Source organism: Canis lupus, chromosome 26 (assembly GCF_003254725.2).
Source record: "Canis lupus dingo isolate Sandy chromosome 26, ASM325472v2, whole genome shotgun sequence".
Lineage (NCBI taxonomy): Eukaryota > Metazoa > Chordata > Mammalia > Carnivora > Canidae > Canis > Canis lupus.
Genome location: NC_064268.1, coordinates 17142367 through 17168296, shown reverse-complemented (window position 1 = coordinate 17168296; position 25930 = coordinate 17142367). Strand labels below are relative to the sequence as shown.

Genomic DNA, 25930 nt, shown 5'->3' with positions numbered 1-25930 from the left:
AGCAGCTCAGAGTTAAGGGGAAATTCTGGCTTCGTGGCCTTGCCTCCGGAGTTCAGCCGAGTAACAAAGACAGAGGTGGGACCTGAGAGTCTGTGCACTGAGCCATCTCTCCTCAGGCCCCAGTCCTCACCCTCCCCCACCCCCCCCACCCCCCGCCTCCCTCTGCCTGCCCAGCCCCACCTGGGCGCTGTGTGGACAAGCAAGAAGTTTCCACTACTCATTTCCACTCTTCCGTTCCTCCTTTCCTTTACTAAAAGTTAAATAAATGTACAGGTTTGCCCTTAGCTGGCTGCAAGCTGCAGGGGGCGCTGGTTCTTCCCTGGCCCCTTCCTCAGTCCCAGGATGGGAGCAGTCTGCAAGCCAGGTTATCTGCAGCAGCCCCAGGAAGTGGAGGCCACGGAGCTCCAGGTTTACACAGCTGGCTTGTCTCTCTTGGTGGCACTCGGGACCTCAGGGGCCTGGGTGTAGCTGGACCTCTCCCCATCCCTCAGCCAGCCCGGTGACAATCCTGTCCATGCAAGTGGCTTCTCTCCACTGGTTCCTTTCCCTTCTCTGGGCCCCTCGGATCTGCCACCTGCTCAGGCCTTGGTGCCTTCCAAGCTCAGCAGCTTCTTCCCCAAACCAGGGAGGGGCTGCAGGGCCCCACAGGCCAGAGGAGCTGTTGCTCAGAATCCTGACAGCACCAGGCGCAGTCACAGGCTCCCATGGGGCAGAGATGATTTCCTAGCCCAGAGGGGGTCTTTCCCGCAGAGGCAAGATGCCAGACTGGCATTAGAAGGTGTGATACCCAGGAGAACGGACGGCCAAGAGGCTGCAGAGAGGGATGGCTCAGCACGAGAAAAGCTGGAGAGCCCTGCATGCTTTTTGCTGCTAGCTGGAGCTCTCCCAGGGGGTTGCATCCAAGCCCCAGGCCCCAGCACAGAGGAACCACTTGGGGAATGCTCATGCGATTAGGGGCAGGGTAGGTACAAACAGGCATGTGGGACTATAGCTAGAAGGGGAGCAGGGTGGAGGGACCTGATCAGGACACAGGTGACAGGATGGGGCTGTGTTGATCCTGGGCCTCTTGGAGCTCAGTGAGTCACAGCTCCACAGCCTCATGTCTTGAGAAGTGCAACTGCCAGAGTGCCCTTGGGGGTTCTGGGGCTCTCCACAGGCATGGGCTGGGGGCACCAGGGGCACCAGGGTCCCCAAATCCAAAGGCCGGCCCTTGTGTTCCAAATGACAAGATTGACCCTGAGCACCAGGAACAGTCCCTCCTGTGTCTTGCTCTGCTTCCCAGCTCTCCACAGTCCCCTCTTGGGCACTGAAGCAGCCCTCCTGAGGTCGGGGAGCCTTGGAACTCTTTCTGACGCTGACAGAGCAGGCTGGGAACCAAGGCACAGTTTTCAGGCTGCACTCCGGTGGCAGTGAAAGTGTCACAGGCTCAGATGTCCCAGTCACCCCCCAAGTAGGCCAGGCAGGCTCCAGGCAGGGCCCAGCCCCTGGGAGGCGTTGCCATGGTTACTGGGAGGATGAAGCCATCTGCGTGGAAATGAAGGTCTCGATGACGCTGTGGTTGGATGGCAACAGGTGGCTGTGGCCGTTGTTGGAGTCGGAGCTCTGGTACAACACCAGGCTGCTGGAGGACACTGCAGGGGCGAGTGAGACAGCTGGCTGCCGGCCAAGCCCTTCCTGACCCCACCTCGCCCACCCATCCCAAGGGGTTCTTGGCACCGAGGACACGAGGCCTTGCCATCCCCTGAACTGCAGCAGATAACCAGAACTCCAAAACCAAACCTCTATGCTTGGGTCTCATCAACGCCCCCAGCCAGGCTCGGGGGCCGCACAGTGAGTGGCCTCCTCAGAACATTTTAGTGGAAACATTTGAGAAGCCCTGGTGAGATGGTGTGGTTAGTTTTATGCGTCAGCGTTGCTAGGCTATAGTACAGGCATTGAACCAAACATTTAAGTGTCACAGTGGAGGTATTTTGTAGATGTGGTTAACACCTATAATCAGTTGGCTGGAAACAGTGAGAGATTTCTCTTGAAGACATGAGGGAGTCTCATCTAATCATTTGAAGGCTTTAGGAACAAAAGCTGTGGTTCCCTAGAGAAAAAGGAATCCTACCTCTGTTGCCAGCCTGCTGGTCTGCCCTACAGCTTTCAGACTTGCCATCCCACAGGCACCTGAGCCAGTTTCTTACATATACTTGTGTTGGCCCTTTAACAGTGTGGGGGTTGGGGGCACTGACCCCCTGCACAGTCAAAAATCTGCATATTACTTTTGACTCCCCAAAAACTTAACTACTAATAGCCTACTATTAGCCAGAAGCCGTACCAGTAACATATACAGTCAGCACATATTTTGCGTGTTCTAGGTATTATACGTGGTATTCTTACAACAAAGTAAGCTAGAGAAATGTTACTAAGAACATCCTAAGGAGAGGCGCCTGGGTGGCTCAGTGGTTGAGCATCTGCCTTTGGCTCAGGTCGTGATCCCAGGGTCCTGGGATCGAGTCCCACATCAGGCTCCCCAAAGGGAGCCTGCTTTTACCTCTGCCTTTGTCTCTGCCTCTCTGTGTGTCTCTCATGAATAAATAAATAAAATCTTTAAGAAAAAAAAAGAACATCCTAAGGAAAAGAAAGTACTTTTAACAGTCCTGTGCTCTACCAAAAAAAATCAGCATACAAGTGGACCCAGGCTGTTCAAAACCCGTGTTATTCAGGGGTCAACACTGTATTCCTGTTGGCTTGTGTCTCAAACAGAACCCTGGCTGACTCCAGTGGCTAAAAGAATGGGCTCTGAGTTTGGACCTGGGTTCAAGTCCTGGCCCTGCCACCTGGTCACTGTCAGAGGCAAGGTCAAGTCCCTCACCTCCTGAGTGTGCAAATTCTCATTTGTAAAATGGGGACGATGACACATGCCCCATGGATGAAGCATGGAGGCTGGCCCATGGATCCCTCAGTAACTTGTCACTGCAGCCACTAGCACTAGAGAAAGGAAGCTGAGGCTCCGGGAGGGGAATGGAGAGCAGGGTAGTGGCCTAAAGTCACGCACTTAGCAAGTGATCGCCTGCGGCCTCAGAGCCCAGCAGCCTGACTTCCAGGGGCCTGCTCTTCATCACTGCAGATGCAGGGCACCAGGGACTTGAACCGAATGGGTCAAGTGGGATGTGGTGACCTGGAGAGCCCACACTCTGTTGTCACTGAACATGGGAACATGAGTCTCCAATTTTCCAAGAAAAGCCAGAAACCATGATTTCTTTGTGAAAGCTAACTTTTAAATGTGGGCAACATACTCAAACAGGGCTAAGCCCTGAGCCACACCAACACGCCTGTGCGCCGCTTCTGGCCCCATGGGCAGCCCCGCGTACTCCTCATCAGTACCCTCTGCCTCTTTCAATTAATCTTTTTCCTCAACAGAGTCAACGAGACATTCCTGTAAGATAGGCCCATTTTCCTGTGGTTTCGTACCCCTCTTGGCTGACTTCAGGGGAGCACAGGGTGCCCTCCCGCTTGTGGCACACACCTTCCTCCCCAGCTGAGGGAGCAGGGAAAGGCTGCTCACCGGTGGGGCTGGCGCTGAGCCGGTGGGCAGGCTGCAGGTGCTGGATGCCAACAGGATCCTGGCTGGGGATGTGGATGGTGGTGGTCTGAGACGCCGGCGTATGAAGCCCGGACTCACTGGAGGCCTCAGCATCTGAGGTGAAGACCTGGGGGGACAGAGCAGCCTCCTGAGTTCCCCATGGGAGCACTTTGCAGAGGGGCCTGATCAAGGGGGGGGCGGCCTGGGCCTTACCTGCTTGGTGGGCGTGAGGCTGGCCAGGGCGCTCAGGTTGGTAGTGTCGGTGATGAGCATGGTCTGCGGAAGCAGGCCCGTGTGGGTGTACTGGGCCACCTCGGGCTTGTGGCTGTAGAGGGCTGGCCACGAGGGAGGAGAGAGAGGGATATAAAGACATGGCATCCTGGGCCAGGCTGGACCCCTCCCAAGAAGGCCTCAAAGCTGGGTGCTCTGGGGGAAGTGGGGCAGTGGAGCAGTGGTTAGGGACTCAGGACAGATTTCCAAAACTGGGAGCTCCAGATAGAGGGGTTAGATCCTCTCCCCAACTACAAGACCCTGCTCAGGCTGGCTTGGTGGAGGCCCAGGAACCCACACCCAACACCTGGGGACCACAGGTATGACCGGCGCTGGGAGGCACAGTGCTATTGTACTAAGTACAGGCCATGGAGGGAAAGGCTGGCAACCCCCATTAGTGGGTGCACAGAGCAGAGGACAGCGTAGCTCCACCCTCAGGACACCTCTCCAAAATGTAACCCAAAGTTTCACCTACAGCCCAGACCCTCCAAAATGCACTCAGGCGCCAGGAGAAAAGCACATAAACCACATATTCTCACAGTGACTCTGATAAAACCATACACACGGAAGTACAGGCACTCAACCAAACCCACACAGACAGGTCCACAGTCCCTTACTCTAAATGCCAAGTTCCAGAAAGGTCTGAAAACCAACAGATTTTCATAAACTCAGTAGCACTAGAGCTCATTTGGTGGCAAACTCTGACCCGACCCTGATGTGAAGTTACGCAAAGTCTTTATTAACCCACCTCATGGCATTCTACCTTCGGCCACAGAAATCCCAGGGCTTTGATGACAAGATGCTGCCCCAACCCTGTGCGGAGTGTGATAGAATATATGGTGGATGCACCCTACCACCTTTCTAAATTCTGAGAAGTGGGACTTCTGAGACACGTGGCCCCATGCGTTTCAGAGAAAGGACTATGACCTGTCCTCCCACACGTGGCTTGTGCACCTGCAAACACCGATCAACATCCACTTGCACCTCCACTCACGGAAACTCGTGTGCGTGCACGACCACACACATTCACATGCTGGAACATGTTCTCGCCCACAGGTACGAATCTGAGCCCCTGCAGACCCCCTCAGCACAGAGGCGCTCACGTGTGTGCCCTGCACGCATGCACACTCACACACACACACCACGAGAGCTGCTAAGCTTCCCTATCTCCCCCCAACCTCCCCTCCCCCCAGCCCCTCCCACCCACTCCCCCAGCATGAGGCTAGGAGTACTCACCATGGGGGCTCTGAATCTGGGCCATGGTGGCCATGAAGGGGCTCTGGGCCACATGGCTCTGCATGGGAGACATGAGTGGCTGCTGGTAGGAAGGGTGCAGTGGCTGGGAGAACTGGACTGGCTGCAGGGTGGTCAGGCTGCTGCCCATGCTGTTGATGACTGGCACGCTCTGGGCCTGAGTGGAGGCCAGGCCTGGAGAAGGAGGAACAGGAGTCAGCCAGGCCTCCTGTTGGGAAGGGAACAGGGAACCAGGAGACCCCTTCACACTAGGACCTGTCACTAACTTACATGGTCTTGGCAAGTCACTCCACCACTCTGAGCCTCTAACACATCATATGGGCAGGGGCTGTCAAACTAGGATCCCATGGCCCTGGGGTTCCACAGCAGTGCAAAGGCCCTGCGGCTTAACTCTGGGCTCCTCTCCCAGCAGCTCCCTGTCTTATATATTCAGCCTCTGCATAATGGTACCCCCAAATAAAGTCTTCTTGGGCTTAAAAAAGTAAAAAAAAACTGTATAATCTACAAAATTTTGACTCCCTCTTTCCCCACTTAGTTTTCCCATAGACATTTTGCTTTCCAAGATATTATCTAATGTCTGTATTATGTTTTCTGTCTACCTCCCCACTTGAGTCATTGAGATTTTGGTGTGTTTGGTTCACTTGTGTATCGCTGATGTAGCATAGTGCCTGGCACAGTGCAAGCACTCAATAAGTATATGAATAAATGAGTGAATAAATGAGTCCCAGTGGCTCCTCCAGCTTCTGGATTCTGTGGAAGCCTCATGAGCCCTCCCACCCAGGTGTCCCCCCATGCCCACCAACTTACCAATGACCAGGGTGGAGGCACCCGTGTTGGTGAACGTGGGGCCCAGGGAGGCAGGCTCACCAGGCCCAATGGCCATGACCCCGGGAAGTGAGGCCATGATGAGATTCTGGGGCTGTTGGTTGAGGCCTGGGGAGGTCTGCTCCAAGCTGTGCAGTGCTGTCAGGGTGCTGACAGGGGGCAAGGGGCCCCCAGTTGCTGAGACCTTGGAGGGGAAACCAAGCTGAGTGTGGGTGAGGGTCCCACACTGTCTCCCTGGGGACCACTCCAGGATCTCCCAGCCAAGGGAAGGTGGAAGGTCAGGTTGGAAGGGTCTTCCCCACCTGCGGGGTGTGGGGACACTCACCAGCTTGGCTTCGGTGCTCAGCAGACTGTGACTGGGCTCCAGGCCTGTGGGGGACACTTGGTGCAGGGGCGCAGACACCGTCACCAAGGGACCACCGCTGCTCGAAGGCACTTCCGCCCCCTCGCTAGTTGCTTGCTGTCCATAGCGCACACCTGGAATGAGAGCAGCGTCCGACCTCAGCAACCCCCCCACTTCTCTGCCCTCTGTGGCTCCCATCACTCCAGACCGCATCAGTTTGCTTAGACCACTTGCCCCAGCTTTCCACATGCAGCCAGCAAACCACTTGAGCATCCTCCTGCCTGGTCCTGCGCTGGCTGCTTCTGACGCCTTGAAGGCAAGACCTGCATTTTGTTAGCTCCATGGCCCCCACTGGCCAGTGCTATATGTGGTAGACGATAGGTGTGCAATGAAAGACATCTGGGTCAAAGTGAACTGAAGTTGTTGAAATGAAACTGCAGAGAACAGAGTTGAATAGAAACAATGGGAATTAGTCAAACAAAATGAAATCTAGTCGAATTGAAACCGAAATTAATTGAACTAGATTGAGCATGATGGAGTTGAACTGAATGGAACCAAATCGAATCGGATTGAATCGGATTGAATTGAATTGGATTGAATTGAATTGAATCGAATCGGATCAGATCAGATCGAATCGAAATGGATTGGATTGGATTGGAATTGGATTGGATTGGATTGGATTGGATTGGATTGGATTGAACTGAGTCATACAAAATGAAAGTAATTTCCTTGGGTTATGTTTAGTTGAACTGAGTGGAATTTAAAGCAACTCTAAAAAAAATAAAAATAAATAAAAAAAATAAAGCAACTCTATTGGATTGTAATGAGGTAAACAGAATGGAATTGAATCTAATTGAATTGAATTGAACTGAAAGGAATTGAATTGAGTTGCTCTTAAATGAGTGACTTGAGTGGATGTGACCTGAGTCAAGTTAGGCTGGATTGGATGGAAGGTCACGGAGTGGTTGCTGGGGTGGAGATGAAAGGACTGGACAGAGGAGTGTAACGAGTGGAGGGGAGTGATAAGGAACCAAGCTGTAATGCTAAGAGGTTTGGGTGGTTACTGCCGCTGGCGTGATGCTCCCCAGCTCCCCAGCCTACCCTCATGTCTCTTCTACCCACTATTTCAACCCTCCCCCCACCACAGCACTCACCGTGGACCTTACTAGGGGAGAGGGCAGGTGGGGGCAAGCCCGGAGAGCTGTGGGCAGGCAGTGTGGGGCCCGGGCCTGGCCCAGGTGGTGGCCCGCTGTATGTGTCCATGGCCAGCTTATGACGAAAGGCTTCTTCCTTGCGGCGATTGGCAAACCAGTTGTAGACACGCACCTCTGTGACAAGGTTGGAGCCCAGCCCCTGTGCCTGCGATGGTGACACCCCCCTCTGGATGCATTCCGCCCTGCAGAAATGGCCACTCATGAGCCTCCAGGCCAGGCTCAGAGGAACCCTCTCCTGGGGCTGGAGGTAGGGGAGAGAATTCTGAGAAGTAGGCTTCTACCTTAGGGTTTAAAGCCAGAAGATCTGGGTTCCAATCCCAGTTATGCTGGGTGACCTTGAACAAGTGTCTGAGCCTCTCATTCATCTGAGTCTCTCCATTCATAGAGTGAGCAAAATAGCCAAAGGGTAGTAATGAGGGGGAACAGAGATGAGCAGCCACTCAAGGATTGCTTGGGCAGGTGAGGAGTGGATACTAGGAATGGGACTAGGTTCCAGACACTGAGCAGGATTTGAGTGCCCCTGGGCCAACAGCAGGAGCTCTCAAGGACTGCAAAGCCTCCCTCAGAACTCTGAGCCACCTTCCCCCAGCCTTGCCCCAGCCCAGACCAAACCAGCCCTGCTAACCCACCAACCGTTCTACCTATTGCACTCCTCCACCAATGCCTCTCGCTCCTCCTTGCTGGGGTTCTTCTGCCTCTCATAGGCCTGGAACAGGATCTGCTGGGAGGCTGGGCCCCACTTGAAACGATTCCTCCGCCCCTTCTTGGTTGGCAGCTCATCACCTGTGGGCTCTTCAATCAGCCCACCTTGCCCTGCGTGGGTGAACTCTGTAGGCACAGAGAGCCATGAGGAGGATGCTGGTCACTCCCACCTCCCCACTTCAGTTCATCTGACCATGCGCCTGATTCTTTCTCATTTTTAGGGTGTTGAGCCAAAGAAGCTTATGGCTAGAACTTAGAAATCCTCTAATCCAGTGATGACACACAGCACAAATACCACCACTGTCTTAACCTGTGTCCCAGGCAGACATTGCTAATTAACTCCTGCACAGTTTTCTACTGCCCCAAGATACAAGCTCATAATCCTTCTCAACACAAGGCTCCAGGAAAGTATTAGCATTTGTTTAGACTTAACACGTTTGCTATCTTATTTTACAGATGAAGAGCTAAGGCTTTGAGAGGCCAAATATCTTTCCAGGGCTGCACAATAGAACCAAGCCACATCTCCTGAGTACATGCAGAACTATTTTAAACTTTTTGGACCTATAAATCATAGTTAAAATACAAGGGTTAACCAGGAGAGGAGAGACCCACTCAGCCCTTGTCAGGTGGTTCCACTTTAATGGAAACCATTCGATGATCTCTGAGCAAGCAATCAAGAGACTAGAACAGATAAATGGAAAGACATTTTTTATGGAAGGGGAGGCAGGAAGGATGAGTCAGGGATAATGCAGAAGCAGTGCCTTCATCATCTGAGTGCCAACAGGCAGAAGCCAGCGTCAGTGCTCTGGGGAGAGGTGGGATTAGACTCACCAAAAGCCAACCCTAGAAGCCCCTAGAAGCCTGCTGGACATCAGGTTCCAACATCCTCAGCAGCAGAGGTTTGGGTGCCCACTCACACTGACTCGGTTGGCCATCTCGCCTGGCAGCAGGCCGGACCAAGATCTGGAGTACCAGACACTGTGACTTGGCCCAGAAAACTAAAACATTTCAGCTTAAAAAAAAAATTATACTGTCAAGGCTATCAAAACCAAGGAAGGAATCTGAGGAACTGTCACAAGCCAGAGAAACCAAAGGCAACATGACTATGAAATGTAGTATGTCCACAACTGGATGGGATCCTGGACCAGAAAAAAGGACATTAGGGGAAAACAGAGGAAATCTGAATAATAAAGTATGGACTGACTGATTGTGTGACAGTGTTGGTTTGTTGATCGTGACAAATGTCCCATACTCGTGTTAATAATAGGGAGAACTGGGTCTGGGATAAACTGGATTTCTCTGTACTATCTGCCTGGAAGCTCTGAAAGTCTACACTTACTCTAAAATGAAGAGTTTGTTACGTGTTATTTAAGTTTTACCTGCTAAGAAGCATAAACTAAAGCCATGCCAGTTTTCTAAAAACACTTTAGTGAGAGTGCCTTCAAAGTATGTCATACACAGTCCCAGCCACCTGAGACCCAAAGGATTCCTTTGGCAGGTACAGGTGGTGGAGACACCGTCTCCTCAGGCCTCAGTATGTGTCGCTATTTCTGCACGAATAAGCAATCCATGGTGATCTTTTATTGTTGTTGTTAAAGATTTTATTTTTTTATTAATTCATGAGAGATACAGGGAGAGAGGCAGAGACACAGGCAGAGGGAGAAGCAGGCTCCATGCGGGGAGCCCGATGTGGGACTCGATCCCCAGTCTCCAGGATCACACCCTGGGCTGAAGGCGGCACTAAACCACTGAGCCACCCGGGCCGCCCCATAATCATCTTTGTAAGAAAATATTAACACTTCACCATGGTGGCTTCTCAGTAAATATTAACTAACCTAAATGAAGTTTGGGTTTGTTTTTTTTTTAAGATTTTATTCATTTATTTATCTTAGAGAAGGAGAGAGGGCGCACAAGCAGGGGGAGAGGCAGAGGGAATCTCAAGCAGACTTTGCACCAAGCATGATGCCTGACACAGGGCTCCATATCAGGACCCTGAGATCAGGACCTGAGCTGCAAGCAGGAGTTGGACACTTAAACAACTGAGTCGCTCAGGCTCCCCAATTAACTTAATGTTTTAATCAGCCCCTTGATAATACTAATATCATAGTTTGGGGAAGGGCAGATGGAGAGACAGAGAGAGAATGTTATTAAGCAGGTTCCACGCCCAGCGCAGAGCCTAACTCAGGGCTCAATCTCATGACCTGGAGATCATTACCTGAACCAAAATCAAGAGTTGGCTGCTTAACCAACTGAGCCAACCAGGTGCCCCTACCAATATCATAGTTTTAAAAAATAAATTATATAAACGATCATCACAGCTTTTAAAAGTTGCTTTTTGCATTCAGTAGAAAATGGTAAGTAGCAGATGCTCAACAGATATAAAATGAGGGGGAGCACCTGGCTGCCTCAGTCAGTGGAGCTTGTGATTCTTGATCTCAGGATTGTGAGTTGGAGCCCCTCATTGGGTATGGAGAGGACTTAAAAATTAAATCTTTAAAAATTAGGGACACATACAAAAAATTAGGGACACATGCTCACTTCAGCTGCACATATACTAAAAAGGGTGGGGGGCACCTGGGTGGCTCAGTGGTTGAGCATCTGCCTTTGGCTCAGATGGTGATCCAGGGGTCCTGGGATCGAGTCCTGCATCGGGCTCCCCACAGGGAGCCTGCTTCTCCCTCTGCCTGTGTCTCTGCCTCTGTGTGCGTGTGTGTGTGTGTGTGTGTGTGTGTGTGTGATGAATAAATAAATAAAATCTTTTTTAAAAATCTTTTAAAAATAATAAATAGGGGCCCCTAGGTGGCATAGTCAGTTAAGTGACTAACTTTGGTTTCAGCTCAGGTCATGATCTCAGGATCCTAAGATCCAGCTCCTCATCAGCTCTGCGCTCAGTGTGGAATCTGCTTCAGACTCTCTCCCTCTCCCTCTACCCCTCTCACTTGTACTCTGTCTCTCAAATAAATAAATAAATCTTTAAAAAATATATTTAGGAGCGCCTGGGTGGTTCAGTCAGTTAAGTGTCTGCCTTTGGCTCAGGTCATGATCCCAGGGTCCTAGGATTGAGCCCCGAGTCAGGCTCCTTACTCAATGGGTATCCTGCTTCTCCCTCTCCCTCTGCCTGCACTCCCTCTGCTCGTGCTCTCTCTCTGTCAAATAAATAAATTATTTTAAAATTAATTAATTAGGGCAGTCTGGGTGGCTCAGCGGTTTAGCACTGCCTTCACCCCAGGGCGTGATCCTGGATACCCGGGCTCCCTGCATGGAGCCTGCTTCTCCCTCTGTGTCTCTGCCTCTCTCTGTCTCTATGAATAAATAAATAAAGTCTTTAAAAATATATTTTAAAAAATTAAAAATTAAAATTAAAATTAATTAATAATAATAAATATTTTTTTGTTTTTTTTTAATAATAAATATTAAATGAGGTGTAGCTTGCTCTTTCTCTCAAGCTCACCTACTCTCATATCTCAATAGTATACTTTTCACTTTATTTTTAAAAAAAGATTTTATTTATTTATTCATGAGAGACACACACACAGAGAAAAGCAGAGACATAGGCAGAGGGAGAAGCAGGCTCCATGCAGGGAGCCCAACGTGGGACTCGATCCCAGTTCTCCAGGATCACACCCTGAGCTAAAGGCAGCACTAAATCGCTGAGCCACCGGGACTACCCACTTTTCACTTTAATAAACTTTCCAAATTGAAAAAAAAAAGACCCAGAAAACTTTCCAGCTTATAAAATAAATAATAAGTAAATAAATGAATATTAATGAGTGTGCAAACCAATATGTGAATTTGAGAACTTTAATATTTTAATAAATGTTTAGGAAGCATGGGGAGAAAAGCTTATTTTTTTAATTACTGAACATGCAAATTGTGACCATGTCTTCATAAAGGACTACAGGAATATCTAGCAAAGATTTTAAAGTACCTACTCTCTGACCCAGAATTCCACATCTAGGAACTACTCTACAGACACTGTCTCGTGAGAACACAAATATATACAAAGAAGGATGTTCCCTGAAGCAGTTGGTTATAACAGCACATTGGAAAAACCCTAAAAGTACTTTGGTAGGGAGCCAGTTAAACAAATATGGTACCTCCAAATAGCGGAATAGCTAGCAGCCCTTCAAAGAGCAGAGAAAAAAATATATATTATTTATTGCTAGTATATGCATAAAATATCTCTGGAAGGATACATAAGACTGGGAATGTCCTTTAGGAGGACACCTGATTTTTATTGTAAACTCTATTTTCTCCTATTTTTTGAAACTAAGTTTGTTACCTTTTTTTTTAAGATTTTATTTATTTATTCATGAGAGACACAGAGAAGTAGAGCAAAGAGACAGGCAGAGGGAGAAGCAGCCTTCCTGTGGGGAGCCTGATGTGGGACTCGATCCCAGGACCCCAGGATCATGACCTGAGCCAAAAGCAGATGCTCAACCACTGAGCTACCCAAGTGCCCCTGTGTTACCTTTTTAAAAAATAACTTGGATAATTAAAAATAAATTTAAAAACATTTTTTTTTTACACATAGGCTCAAAAATGTGAAAGTGCACTTGGGATTTTGTGGGGTGTGAAGTCTCAGTAAGAAAACCCTCCCTTGCCGCTGAGCCTCTACTTGGGCCACTCCTTCTGCCCAAAACGCCCTTCCCTGCATCTCCATAGGCCAAAACTCCACTCAGACTTTAAGACTTAGTCTGAAAGCTCTCCTTCTGTGTGGTCCCTCCTGATGCCCCTGCCTCCCTGTGGAAGAACAGATTACTCTCTGGTCCTCTGCTGGCTCGGTATTTTGAAATACTTTATGTAGTACTACTGTGCACTGGGCCTGGCACGTGGTGAATGTTTCACAAACACCAGCTGTTACTGTTGTTTCTGTCATATTATAATACTTGTCTCGCTGTATCATAATGATCTATTCGGCTTCCCCTCTACGCAGAGTTCCCAGAAGGCAGAGATCTAATTCATGCACCTCCAAATACCTAGGACCAACCTACTCCCCTCCCCAGAGTGCCTTGCACAGAATAGGTAAGAAGTGCCCGTTGAATCCCTGACTTCCCCCCCAAGCACCCAGTCCTGGTAATGTGGTGGAGAAGCTCTCAGTCCCCACCCCTGAGCTGCAGAGAGTCCAGGGCCCTGCCAGGGAGGACGGGGCTGTGGTCATTACTTACGCTGGGCCACCTCTCGCTGCTTGCGGACGTACCAGGTGTACAGGGCAGCTCGCTTCTGTGTCTTCATGGGGGTGCCCTTGTTGAGATGCTGGGACAAGTGTGACTGGTTGAGGCCAGTGGTGTCGACTACCTCCCGCTGTGGGATGTTATGCTGCTGCAGGTAGGATTTGACCATCTTGGCCACGCGCCACGGGTCCTCCCTAAGAGGACAAAGACAGAGCCTACTCAGCAAGGGGGGTGCGGGAGTGGTGCCGGCACGGCTGGGGGGCCCGTGAGCCCTGGGAGTGGGGGTTGTCCTCACCTTTGTACCTCCTTTAAGGATCCTCCCCTCACCCTACCTGGAAGTGTTATTTGTGACTATGTCTTATCCACTGGGAGAGCCTGTAAACATTGTGGGGGCAGGAACGGTTCTCAGCACCCAAAATGGATTTGACATAATGTATGTCCATGGTGAATGCATGAATGAATGAGTGGATGGGTGGATGGGTAGGTAGATGGGATGGTGGATGGGTGGATGGGTGGATAGATGAATGGATAGATGGATTAATAGACAGTAGATGGATGGATGGAAGGGGTAGATGGATATGGGGATGGGGTATGGCTGTATGAATGGATGGGTGAGGGAGATCTATTGGGGAAAAAATGGGTCTGAAAACAAGGAGAGAAACATGATTCTCTAACTAATGCTGAGTGCTTGTATCTTTTGCCCAAGGTCACAAAGCCAGCCCAACAGTCCCATTCCACCTGAAGGGATTCCATTTTAAGTCAATCTATGGGGTAAAAATCACCTAGAGTCAAGACACCTCCTGAAAATCTGCACTAAACCCCAGGCTGTGGCCTGGCCAGTTTCCCTACAGCACAGGGGCAGCCAGGTCCAGGTGATGGAGTTACGGGGCTGGTCTTCAGAGGCTTCATACAAAAAAACATGTGTGTTTGAGCACCCGAATCTCATTCTGTGGGCTGAGAGCCTCTCACTGGAGAAACTCAAGGGATCTGCAGCCATCTACGATCACACTCCTGTCCTCTGCTCACTGTGGGGAATGGCAGGGGGACAGGCTTGACTGCCTACACTGCACGTCTCTCTCTCCGTCTCCTGTTCTGGCTCGACCCTCCTCTCCTGCCCTGGTCCTCTCCTGAGCCCGATTACAAATATGATGAAAGCAGCTCCGTACAACAGTGCTGAAACAGGCAGAGCTGGGGCTTGATGCCAGCTCTGTGTGGCTCCAAGCCTGAGGTTCTCACCCCTTTGAGCAATCTGCTTCTAGGATCAGGACCTCCCAAGCATTTGCACGTGTGACAAAGGGCATGTGTCAGAGGCAGTTCATCACCGTGTTGCTTGCCACAGCAAAATATCAGAAGCAACCTAAGTGTCCAGCAGAAGGCTACTGTGTGCGGTGCCTCCAGGCAATGCAACCATTAAAATGCACTGAGGAAGCTCAGCCTGCACCCAGGCAGAACAGTCTGGTAGGTCTGCTGTGCTATTTGGGTAAAATCTGAAGTGGTGCCCAAGATTTCTACATATTTGCTTCCATTTGCGTGAAATACCAGAACCCAGAAGAGGCTAGCGACACTGATTGTCTCAAGATGGGAAAGGGGTACTGGGGACAGGGAGAGAGGGACACTGTCTGCTGTTGCTTTCCTGTAATATTAAAATATGCAGGCAGCCCGGTGGCCCAGGGGTTTAGCGCCACCTTCGGCCTGGGGCGTGATCCTGGAGACCAGGGATCGAGTCCCACATTGGGCTCCCTGCATGGAGCCTGCTTCTCCCTCTGCTTGTGTCTTTGCCTGCCTCTCTCTCTCTCTCTTTCTCATGAATACATACATAAAATCTTTAAAATATGCAACATACTATAATATTATATAATCTGCTATACATGAATATAGAGCATTTAAAACTTAACTGTAAGGAAACAAACAGCAAACAAATCCCCAGTACTTTGAAGCTCACCCCGTACTGCCTTCTCCCCTTCTCTCCTTCCCAAAGAGCCAGCCTGGCCTTGTCCCCTTGACGATGCCCTTCTCAGGGGTGAGGGCACAGCGCTGGGCCCCATGACTCCCTCCTTTTTATCAGCAGCAGTTCCCACGCACGGGGAGGAGAGGGAGGCGGGGATGGTCCCACTTGCATTGGGCAGCCGCCGGTCGGCCAAGCCCCAGCGGCGTCCATATGACAGATGGGAGGATCGCGCTCCTTGAGTATTTACCCTGAACCAGGCACCGTGCTAAGGGCTGGTCATGTTAGTCTTACCATAACCCTAGGAAGTAGGTGCTACTTGTATGCCCATTTCGCAGATGGGAAAAACTGAACCTCAGAAAGGTGAGCACTGGTCCAGTGACCCAGCCTGGACTCCAGAATATTTCGCTTTGCCCGGACCTCTCAGAACTCCCCCCAAGCTCTTCTTCCTCCCTGCATTCAAGGGCTCCTAGGATCCTCCTTCTCCACCCCTCCCCGGCTCCCTGGGTGCCAGTCAGAGGCAGGAGGGAAGGGCAGTACAAAGTCCAGCATTGTGCTTCGTGGCAAACATGTTTATCTGATTCTGGAGCCAGGCTGCCTGATGGCCTCCTTCCTCCCCCTGCTGCAGGCTGAGCAACACCCCCCCACCCCCCACCCCCCACCCCCCCACCCCCGCCTTCTCCCTTCCCCGGGGAGAATGAGCTCCGCTTCCTCTCAGCCGGGCCTCCCTGGCTCCAACTGAAGATGTACTGTCCCGTCACTGCCCATTTGACTCCATGTGTGTGTGTCCCTATCTCTTAGTTTCTCTCTACCTGCCTCTCTTCTCTCTCTCTCTGTCTGTCTCTGCATGTGTCTCTGTTGTTCGTTCTGTCTCTTTCCCCCACCACACACATTCACTCACCCCCAGTCTCCAGGGACCTGACTCTTCCCAGGACAGTTTCCCCAACCCAGAACTAATGCACCATGTCTCCAGGTATCTCCTGCTTTCTCTCCAGTGGGTTTAAGGCTCAAGCCAACCTGGGTTCACCTCCCACCGTGGTGCCCTAGCACCTCCCGCGTGTATGCCGCATGCCTCCTCAGGATGGTGCCATAAGCCCACGCCTGCCTCACAGTGCCCCTGGGAGGAGCGAGGCTTGATACATGGTAAGTGCTCAGTAAATACAACAATTTGTCACCATCAACATCGTCGTCATCATGGATGATGTGGTCATGGGCCTCCCAGCCCTGATGCAGAGGGAAGCGGACCCAGGAGACGTGAAGATCTGCCCACATCTCCTCCTCCCACCTCTTATGGGTTCTGGGAGGGATCAATCAGAAGTTCAAGACTTTGGGCCTTTGGCTCGCTGGCCCCTGGGACTTCAGAGGGTCCAAGGGCTATGGAGCTCAGAAACCAGTGGGAAGGGCCACGAGTCTGGAGGGGGAGTGGAGTTCTCAGTGCATGGAGGTTGGGGGAGCTCAGAGAAGCTTCCCAGCTCGGGTCAAATCCCAGCTCTGCCACGCACTATCCAGGTGGCCTTGGGAAACTGCTCAACCTCTGTGTGCCTCAGTTTCCCCAACCGTGATACACGGCCAAAAGAATTTCATAAGTTGCCAGGAGGAGAAAACAAGTTTAACGCATTTGTAAGTGGTCGGGAGCTCTCGAGCACCACGTGGAAGTGAGTGGATGTGAGGTTAACAGCAGAATGACGAGAGGATAAAAAGAGAAATAGACCTATAAGGACAGCGCGGTCAGCATGCAACCTCAAGGATGCTGTGCAGAGCGTGGGATTAGGGCGGCCTGGGTCCAAGTCCTGGCCTTACTGCTTCATAAATTATCTTGGGCATGTCACTGCCTCTCTGAGGCTTAGTTTGCTTATCTGTAAAATGGGACTATTACTCCTAGCAACCGTTCACTGCGCCTGCATGCTGCTTGACCCTGTGGGTAAGTGCTATCGTCATCCATGCCTTGCAGAGGGCACAGGGCTCAGGGACGTGAAATCACCTGCCCAAGTCAGGGTCGGGCTGAGTTGGGATTTGAACCCGGGCAGGTCGGCCTCAGTCAGGGATATCAGATTGTCCCACCGTGGCCACTGTCTTCCTGGGTCTCAAAGACCTGGTGCTGCCTGATGGAGGGGACCCAGGACATCATCCCTCAGGTTGAAGTTCAGGCGGCTCAGGGACAGGGAGGAGCCAAGAGGACACCCAGGAAGGAGCCCTGGGTACAGGTTCCTCCCTTGGCCATAACAGCAGATGTCCCCAGGGCTTCAGGGAATCCTCGCCACTCATTCATTCATTCATGCTGTATTTTAGCCACTGGGCTGCATATCGGGGGTACGAGTGGTGAACAAGACCCCACAGATCTTGTCTTTGAACAGCTTCTATTTTCATGGCAGGAGTTAGAAACCAGACAAAAACAATCGTACGTAAAGTTAAGGGACAAGAGAAAGTAACAGAAGGTAGTGAAAGAGAGAGTGACTCTGGTGGGACCTGCTTTTAGATGGGGGCAGTGAGGGAGGGCCTCCCTGAGGAGATGACCCTTGAGCAAAAGGAGGAGAGGGCATTGGTCATGGGAAGATCTAGAAAGAAGTGTCCAGGCAGAAGGAGCAGCACATGCAAAGACCCTGAGGTGGGAATCAGCAAAGTCAGTCGACCCTCCTGGGGGTCCTGGGAGGGATGTGAGGGAGGCACAGAGGTCCCTTGAGAAGAGGTCAGGGAACCAGGACAGGGAATTTGAATTTTATTCACTGGCCAATTAGGGAAAATGAGGCAGGAGATGATACTTGCCCAAGGTCACACAGTGAACTAAGGGGGGTGGGGGTCTGAGAAGAGCTCAGGCTCCTGCTGTGGCCTCAGGCACGAGGTACCCGGGGCGGGGGGCAGGACCCACCCTGCCCCTTCCCACACACCGTCCTCTCCAGAGAAATGGCGTCCACTGGCAACCCTGCCTCTGCACCATCCTTTCCAGCCTTAAGCTCCTCCAGCCCTGCTGTCCAGGCTTTCATCAGGGGTGCCCACCCCACTCCCTCCTGGGTCCTGAGGGTAGAGGCCCCACTTTTTTCCCTCGGGGCGTTTTCAGATCCCTTTTGTTACCTGAACAATAAGTAACCCAGGTAGTTAGTTATAAACTCCGCAGGAACAAGGAGCTGGTTGATAATTTATAGCAACATCTCAAATTTAAATGGAAAGTAAATAGCATGCTGTTAGCATTAAAGAAAACCCAATCGGGTCAGGCGGGAAGCACTCCAGCCTTCTCTGCAGCTTGGGGTGTCTCACTCTCTCCCCAGCCCCTTCTCCCAGCTGGGTGGGAGCCCCTCGGCCCTCCCGGCTCTTCTGCTCTCCTCTCCTTCTCCAGGCCTCTCCATCTCCCCCCCAACCCCACGCCCTCCCTCTTCCTCCACAGCTCCCCGATCTCCCTCAGCTTCCAGGTCTCTGCTGGCTCCCAGGGAGCACTTTGACCCCTGCTCCCCCCTCGGGTGCTATGGATGAAGCCTCCCCCCTACTCACCATGCCACCAAAGGGGCTGCTGATCAAGAGGCCCCACCCAGCCAGGTAAGAAAGGCCCTTGGCACCCCCTGCCCCCACTCCCACCCGAAAGCCCCCAGTGCTATCTGGGCCCCGGAGCAGGTCTGGCCCGGCCCCACCCTGTCCCCTGTCGCCCTCGCCCTGGGTCTGGCAATGCCTGACTCTTTGCCCCTCCCCTGCAGCGCAGCAGGGCCCTTTGCCCTCTTCTTCCTGCCAAGTCAGGGGGCCCTGGCTGCTCCCTTGCCCCCTGCCCAGGCCCTCACAAGGCCCGGCAGACCCTGAGGGCTCCCCCCACCCCAAGCTGGGATCAGGACCTTGGACAGAAAAGGTCCCGTAGAGAGTCTGTTTGGGACTCTTTCTCCCACTGCCCAGCCGCCGCAATTGAGAGCACCAAGCAGAGCGGCTGTGGAGCGCCAGTGGGTGGCCTTAGTCGAGCTACTTCCCCTCGCTGGGCCTCAGTTTCCCCAGCTGTGAAGCAGTTATCCCTAGCTAACTAGTCAGCCGCCGTTCATCCCAACATTATCCGACCATATGCACCTGAAACCTCAGCTTGGGGCCTGGCTGTTAGGATTGGAGCTTAGGAGCCTTGGGGAGGGCAGTCCCCACAGCCCCTAGACCCCTTTCCCCCCGCCCCTTTGGGTAGGAGGGTTGGTTGGCCCAGGCCTCCCCAGGCCACCATCTTTACAAGTTAATGATCACAGGCCTTATCAGAGCCTTTTACCGTTTATAAATTTATAAAACAAAAGAGAAATAATAAAGCTCATGGGTAATTAGTAACCAGGTCAGCTCTGCTGAGGAGAGGGGAGGCATCGGGCTCAGACCCACCCAGTTCTCTGGGACTTGGGGAACCAGCCAGCGGATGGGGGTGCACAACAGGGAGACCTCTCAGGGTGCCTGCTGGTGAGGCGGAGGGGCTGAAGCTGTGCAGGAAAGGGGAGCAGGTCCTGCCCCTAGGCTCCATCTCCCTCAGGTAAGACCTGGGCTTTCCTAGCTTAATGCTTGAGTCCCTAGGTGGCCGAGGGAGCCCCTAAAACCCCAGCCTCGGCCCCCCTCTCACTAACAGTGCTTCCGGGCCCCAGAGCCTGCAACTGGAATGCCTAGCAGGGAGGGGAGGGTTGGGGGAGTAGAAAGGGCCATGGTGACTGACCATTGCCACCACCCTCCGGTTCTCCAGGCACATGAATTACAGACGTGCCTGCTCTGTCCCCATCTCAGAGCTCCCCCGGGCCACGGGCTTGCTTCCTGGCTCTGGGCTGAAAGCCTTGGCTCCTGGGGACTCCCGACCTTGCAGAGGGCCTGGTTAGGGGCTCGTAGGCTCCCGCCACCGCCACCGGGGAGCAAGGACGCCCGGAGCTCTGACGGGCCCTGTGGCCCTTCCCGGCAGCCAGGCTAAAAACTAGAGCTCGTGGAAAGCTGGACTCGGAGGAAGGTCCAGTCAGGAGCTGGGGGGGGGGGGGGGGTCCCTAGGCTCCTTGGATGCCGGGGATGGGGAAGGGGTCCTTACTGCAGCAAGGTCTCCACCACGGCTTTCTGGTGGGCCGCCTCCTCGGGGCTGAGGTTCTCCAGCTCCTTGAGGATGGGCGGTGTGAAGTCTTCCCCATCGTCGTCCGTCTCGTCCTCGGAGCCCCTCGCCTCCCCCAGCCCGTTGGGCAGCTCGGCCAGCTCCCCCCGACCGCCGCCGCAGGACTCCCCCTTGTCCAGGGGGCCATCTCCAGCCAGCAGGTAGGGCCCCGGCTCACCCAACGCCTGGATCAGTGCCTCTTTGCTCAGGCCCGAGTGGAGCAGGGCCGCCAGGAGCTCCGTCTGCAGCTGGCTCAGTTTAGAAACCATGGCTCTGCCGCCACTGGGCCACGCGGCCCGGGGCCACCAAACCGGCCGCCTCCCCCACCCAGCGGGCTGTCGACCTGCTGGCCGACCGGCAGGCAGCCACAAACCAGGCTCCTTGCACCTACTGCCCCCCCAAACCCCACTAACCAAGCCCCGTGGGCACCCCCAACCCCCAACCCTGGCCCCAGCCGGCCAGTGAATCAGGGCCCCTGCCCGCTCTGTTTACATTGGAGCTGGGGAAATTCTCCAAGGTTCATATTTATCCGTGTGCTTAGCAAAAGGACTGAACTTTGGACTTCAGCCCTGCAAAGTGCAGGCCTCATGGCAGTGCAGAGGGATGGGGGAGCCGAGGCCTTCAACGGGAGTGGGGGGGGAGCAGGGGGGAGGGGGTGCAGGGCAGCCGGGATGGAAGGGTTGGGGGGCCACGGAGGCCTTTTGGTAACAGCTTGGGGTCCCGCCCCCGAGGACTTTGACGGGGGGCTCAGGCTGAGGCAGGAGAGGGAAGGAAAAAAAAAAAAAAAAAGAGCAGCTTTCCCTTGGGAACTGGAGCAAGAAGCGGTTCGAGGCAGGTGGGCCAGCTTTCTTCAAGGTCAGTGCTAGGTCACAGCCATGTTGGGACCCACCTCTCCAGGCCCAACACCAGGCCTCTCTGTAGGAAAGACACATTGACTTAAGTCGACTGTGTGCTGGTCTGGGAAATGTGACATTGCCTCATTGTAGCCCCCTAATAGCTGTGAGTGGGTATAGGGATCATCTCTGTTTTACAGACCAGAAAACCAAGACTCTGAGAGGCTGAACAGCTTGCCCAAAACCACACTGCTAGCAAAGGACAAGGCTTATAAGGTGGGAACCAGAGGAGGCCAGGCAGGCACTTGCCTCAAGTATAAATTGTTTAAGGGGCATCCAAAAACTCAGTCATCGAGAAAACCTTTTTCTACAATATATTAAAAATCAAAATTAATGCCAACCCCCAAAGAATTAAAAACATGTTCTTGCAAAAGCTTGCATGTGAATGTTCACAGCAGCATCATTCATGATAACCAAAAAGGGGGAGAAGCATAAATATCCAGCAATGGACAGATAAGTAAAATGTGGTGTATCCATGCAACTGTGTATTATTCGGCCATAAAAAGGAACAAGACGCAGACACTTGGTACAGCGTGAGTGACCCCCTGAAGGTACTATGTAAAGTGAAAGAAGCCAGTCACCAAAGGCCACACGTGATTCCATTTATAGGAAATATCCAGAAGAGGCAAATCCATACCAGACAGAAAGTAGATTAGTGGTTGAGGGTGGGGTAGGGTGTTGAGGGGAGGGGAAGAGGGAGGGACTGCTTAATGGGTATAGGGATTTCTTGCAGGATGATGAAAATGTTCTAAAATTGGGCAGCCCGGGTGGCTGAGTGGTTTAGTGCCGCCTTGGGCCCAGGGCCTGATCCTGGAGACCTGGGATTGAGTCCCACGTCGGGCTCCCTGCATGGAGCCTGCTTCTCCCTCTGCCTGTGTCTCTGCCTCTCTCTCTCTCTCTCTCTCCTCTTGTGTATTCTCATGAATAAATAAAATCTTTTTTTTTAATTTTTTAAAAATAAAATCTTCTAAATTAAAAATTAGAAAAATGAAGTTCACCCATTTCTTTTTACTTTTGTAACAGTATTACTGGAAAAATGTAAGTTACATATGGGGCTCGTGTTCTCTTTCCTCGGGACAGTGCTGCTCTGGCGTTGCCTTGGGTGTTCCGTGTATTATTTATGCTCTGTGTCCCTCTGCTACGGTGCAAGCTCCCTGAAGCCAGGGCTTTTTCGTCGGTCTTCTCGTTGCTAGAGTCCCAGAGCTTAGAGCATTGCCTCGATGGTACAGGAGGTGCTCAATAATTATTTGTTGAAGATGCACAGGCGGCTAAATTTCACTGCACGAGGACCATGTATGCGGCGCGCTCCACTAAGTATAGGCTTCAGTAACGGATTAAATTCTCAGAAGTCCACCTAGTAGGCCCTGCATTCCCCTCCGCAGGGCGACGGGTGGGAGGACAGAGGCTCAGAGGCATTAAATGACTGGCTCAGCATCCTCCAGAGCCCACAGCCTGCCTGTGCGCCTGACGCTGACGCTGGCCGCGGCCCCTTGGGGAGGTGGGACCGCCCCTGCCCGCAGTGCTTTTCCTCCCTGCGGCCACGCGGCTGCTGCTGCCCCCCGCTGCCCCCTGGTGACTTTCACCTAGAATAGGGACCCGGAGGGAGGGCACCGGCGGTGCCTGGATCCTTGCCGGCGCCGCTGAGTGCTGGCTGCTGAGTCCTCCCGCAGCCTGGTGGCTGAGCCTGGGACTCCTGATGGATTTGGTGGTGGTGGGAGGAGGGGGAAGTGCAGAGCCTCACGGAGCTTCTGCCCCCAGCGGCCGCGACGCTGCGGTCCTGGTCCCCGGGAGAGGGCCCTTTGGGATGAACAAGAAGGGACGCATCAGGAACATGACCCTGCTTCTCCCCAAACAGAAAGGGGTGCCCTTCCCCACAATCCGCAGACAAATGTAAATGGAGAAACTGTTTGCATCCTAGAGGACACAAGACCTCGTTTGAATGTTCACTGTTCCCACATTCGACCTCCAGCCCCACCCCCGGGGGGCCTCAGGCACGTGAGTTAGCCTTTCTAGACTCATCTGTATAAAACAGAGGTATATCTCCTAGGGCTGCTAAGACAACGTTTGGTAAAGAGCATGATGCAGGGATCCCAAACTTTCTTGATTCAAGGCACCCTCAGTGTCTCCGAAATTATTTCAGGGCACCTCCTACTCCCACTCGTGTGCTAAACAAATAAACACCCCCCCCCAATAAAACCTAACTGGTTTTGCAAGTATTTGGGTCAAAACAACTCTTAAATATTTATGTCCCAAAAACTTAGAGGCCACTTGAAAAATACACATAAGTTGAAAGAAAAAATATTATTTTAGTTCCTTCTGGAATAAACCTAAATACATACTAATGGAATGAGAACTTGCTGGACTCTGCGCAATTCGATCCTTGGAATTATGTTGGGCATTTCCGCCCTCATTTTCTGTGCCACAGTAATTTCTGTAGGATACTTGCTTTTAATCGGAACCGCCCCTAACCCAGCTTTAGCGAGTTTCCCCATCCTCCAAAGGAACGAAGTTCCGACATTCAAACGAGAAACTACCTTGAGCTAGCAGTTTGCACGATGTCCGGCAGGTGTCGCTGTGGACCACCTAAAAATCCCCTAAAGTCGTCTGGGGCACCTGTGCACACCCGCGAGCGGCCCGCCTAGTCAAGGAGCAACGGGGACACGGACACGGCAGATACTCAGCAAGTGGTAGCCCTGAGCTTTATCGCCGTTCTCTCCTACTGGGCAAGCAACGATTTGCAAAGCCAGAGTTCAGGTAAGGCATAAGGCTGTGTCCCTTGGCCATAGGAGGCAGCGCAAGAGGGGTGCCCTTTCAACCAGTTTCAGGGCTCTCTTGGAATTCAGTTACCACCCTAAATCCCAACTCAGGCCCCACTGTATTCAAACTCGTACATTCTTCCTCCTGACCCTTCACCCTTATCGAACATGGGCTGGTCTATGCACTGTTGGTTTGTTTTCTCATTTAACTCCCTAAGTAGGAGTCGGTAAGTAGGTACTATTATCCCATTTTACAGCTGAGAAAACTGAGGCTCTAAGAGACTGTGTAACCTGCCCAGCGGGTGCAGGGCAGAGCTAAGATTTGAACCCAAATCCTTCTGAGGGCAAAATCCAAGCCCTGACCACTATTCCACACTACTGCTTTTGTTGAAGCAGTTTGTTCTCACTAAATATTTGTTACTATTACTTTGGTGAAGGTGATGGTGGTTCTGGGTAATTCTGCCTATCGGCCTTGTCACTTTCAAACGGGTTTTGCAGATTAAGAGGTTATGGTGCCAAGGATGAAACAATGGCCAAGAGCACAGACTCTGGCCACCGCTGCCTGAGTTTGAGTCTACCTCTGCCATTTACCAGCGGTGTGGCCTTGGGCAACTTGAGTAACATCTCTGCACCTCCGTTTCCTCTTTGCTGAAATGGACATGAAAACACTATCTGCCCTGTGAGTTGTTAGGAGGATAAAGGAGGTAAGACACAGGAAGCACCATGCCTGGCGTAACGTAAGCACATCGCCCTACTGAATGATTGTCTTTACATGGCTATTAACATGAGTGCTCCACTCCCCTTGGCCAGGCTGAGTTCTCTTCTTTTGCAAAAGTTCTTCCCATAAGAAGAACTTTTGCAAAATCCCATTTGACTTATAAGCCCTGATTCTGGCATTCAAGGCCATCAATACCCCAGCTCCACTCTCTAATCAGCCACACTATCGAGCATCTTCCAGGGCACACCCAGAACACTCTCACATCTATGCTTTTGCATGAGTTGTTTTCTCTACCTGGACACCTCTACCTGTTAACCTGTCCTGAAGATCTTCCTGGGTCTCCTTCTGATCCCTTCTATTGCCAACAGCCACAGGAGCCTTCACAAGCCAGCCTTCCCTACCTCCCTAGAACAGGACCAGCAGTACCAGGAAGCTGGTCAACATCAGTTACCTTGGATGGGACAGTATGTACAAACAAAAACAGGGACGCCTGGGTGGCTCGGGGGTTTACGCCTGCCTTTGGCCCAGGGTGTGATCCTGGAGCCCTGGGACTGAGTCCCACATTGGGCTCCCTGCATGGAGCCTGTTTCTCCCTCTGCCTGTGTCTCTGCCTCCCTCTCTCTCTGTGTCTCTCATGAATAAATAAATAAAATCTTAAAAAAAAAAACAGCAGTGTTGGGGAAAGAAAGAAAAGAAACATCAAAAAAAGGGGGAAAATGTAACTACGTGAGGTAATGGATGTTAGCTAAGACTATTAATGGTGATCGTTTAGCAATATATACATATACCAAATCACGTTGTACGCCTTAACCTAATACAATGCTGTATGTCAATTATAGCTCTACAAAACTGAGAAGGGATTAGATTGTAGGTGATAATTGCACAACTGTGTACAATGTCCTAAAACCATTGAACTGATGCCTTAAATGAATGAGCTTTATGGTATATGCAATATATCTCAGTAAAGCTCTTTTTAAAAAAGATTTTATTTATTTATTTATGAGAGACAAGAGAGAGAGAGGCAGAGACACAGGCAGAGGGAGAAGCAGGCTCCATGCAGGGAGCGCCACGTGGGATTCGATCCCGGGTCTCCAGAATCTGGCCCTGGGCTGAAGGCGGCGCCTAACTGCTGAGCTACCTGGGCTGCCCAGTAAAGCTCTTTATAAGAAAGAGAGACAGAAAGAGAGAGAGAGAGAGAGAAAGAAT

The 25930-nt window shown here is 52.0% G+C and overlaps 1 protein-coding gene and 1 long non-coding RNA gene across 3 annotated transcripts; one reads left to right on the top strand and one right to left on the bottom strand.

Annotated features, from left to right (window-relative positions):
• Window positions 1–229: 229 nt before the first annotated feature.
• On the bottom strand, window positions 230–20835 carry HNF1A (HNF1 homeobox A). Of its 2 annotated transcripts, none has more exons than XM_025474230.3 (10): window positions 20301–20835; window positions 13345–13544; window positions 8116–8302; window positions 7415–7656; window positions 6243–6394; window positions 5900–6101; window positions 5075–5266; window positions 3782–3903; window positions 3551–3695; window positions 230–1631 (listed from the first exon to the last, which is right to left on the bottom strand). In XM_025474230.3, exons 1-10 carry the CDS (start codon window positions 20624–20626, stop codon window positions 1504–1506), a joined length of 1896 nt encoding a protein of 631 aa, XP_025330015.1. In that variant the 5' UTR covers window positions 20627–20835; the 3' UTR covers window positions 230–1503. The 2 variants fall into 2 exon arrangements, with proteins under 2 accessions (XP_025330015.1, XP_025330016.1); XM_025474231.3 differs by lacking the exon at window positions 20301–20835 and adding an exon at window positions 15293–15780.
• Window positions 19197–25928, top strand: LOC112676695 (uncharacterized). Its single transcript, XR_003146662.3, has 3 exons — window positions 19197–19766; window positions 23817–24004; window positions 24505–25928. It is a non-coding gene; the product is annotated as an uncharacterized LOC112676695 (long non-coding RNA).
• The last annotated feature ends 2 nt before the right edge of the window (window positions 25929–25930 follow it).

What these genes read in the sequence shown, in the direction of transcription:
- HNF1A (XM_025474230.3), bottom strand. Translation starts at nt 20,626, where the DNA reads ATGGTTTCTAAACTGAGCCAGCTGCAGACGGAGCTCCTGGCGGCCCTG. An exon ending in TGAGCACCGAAGCCAAGCTG is followed by an intron (nt 6,102 to 6,242) that starts GTGAGTGTCCCC and finishes TTCCCCTCCAAG; the next exon opens with GTCTCAGCAACTGGGGGCCC. An exon ending in CCAGATTCAGAGCCCCCATG is followed by an intron (nt 3,904 to 5,074) that starts GTGAGTACTCCT and finishes CCTCGTGGCCAG; the next exon opens with CCCTCTACAGCCACAAGCCC.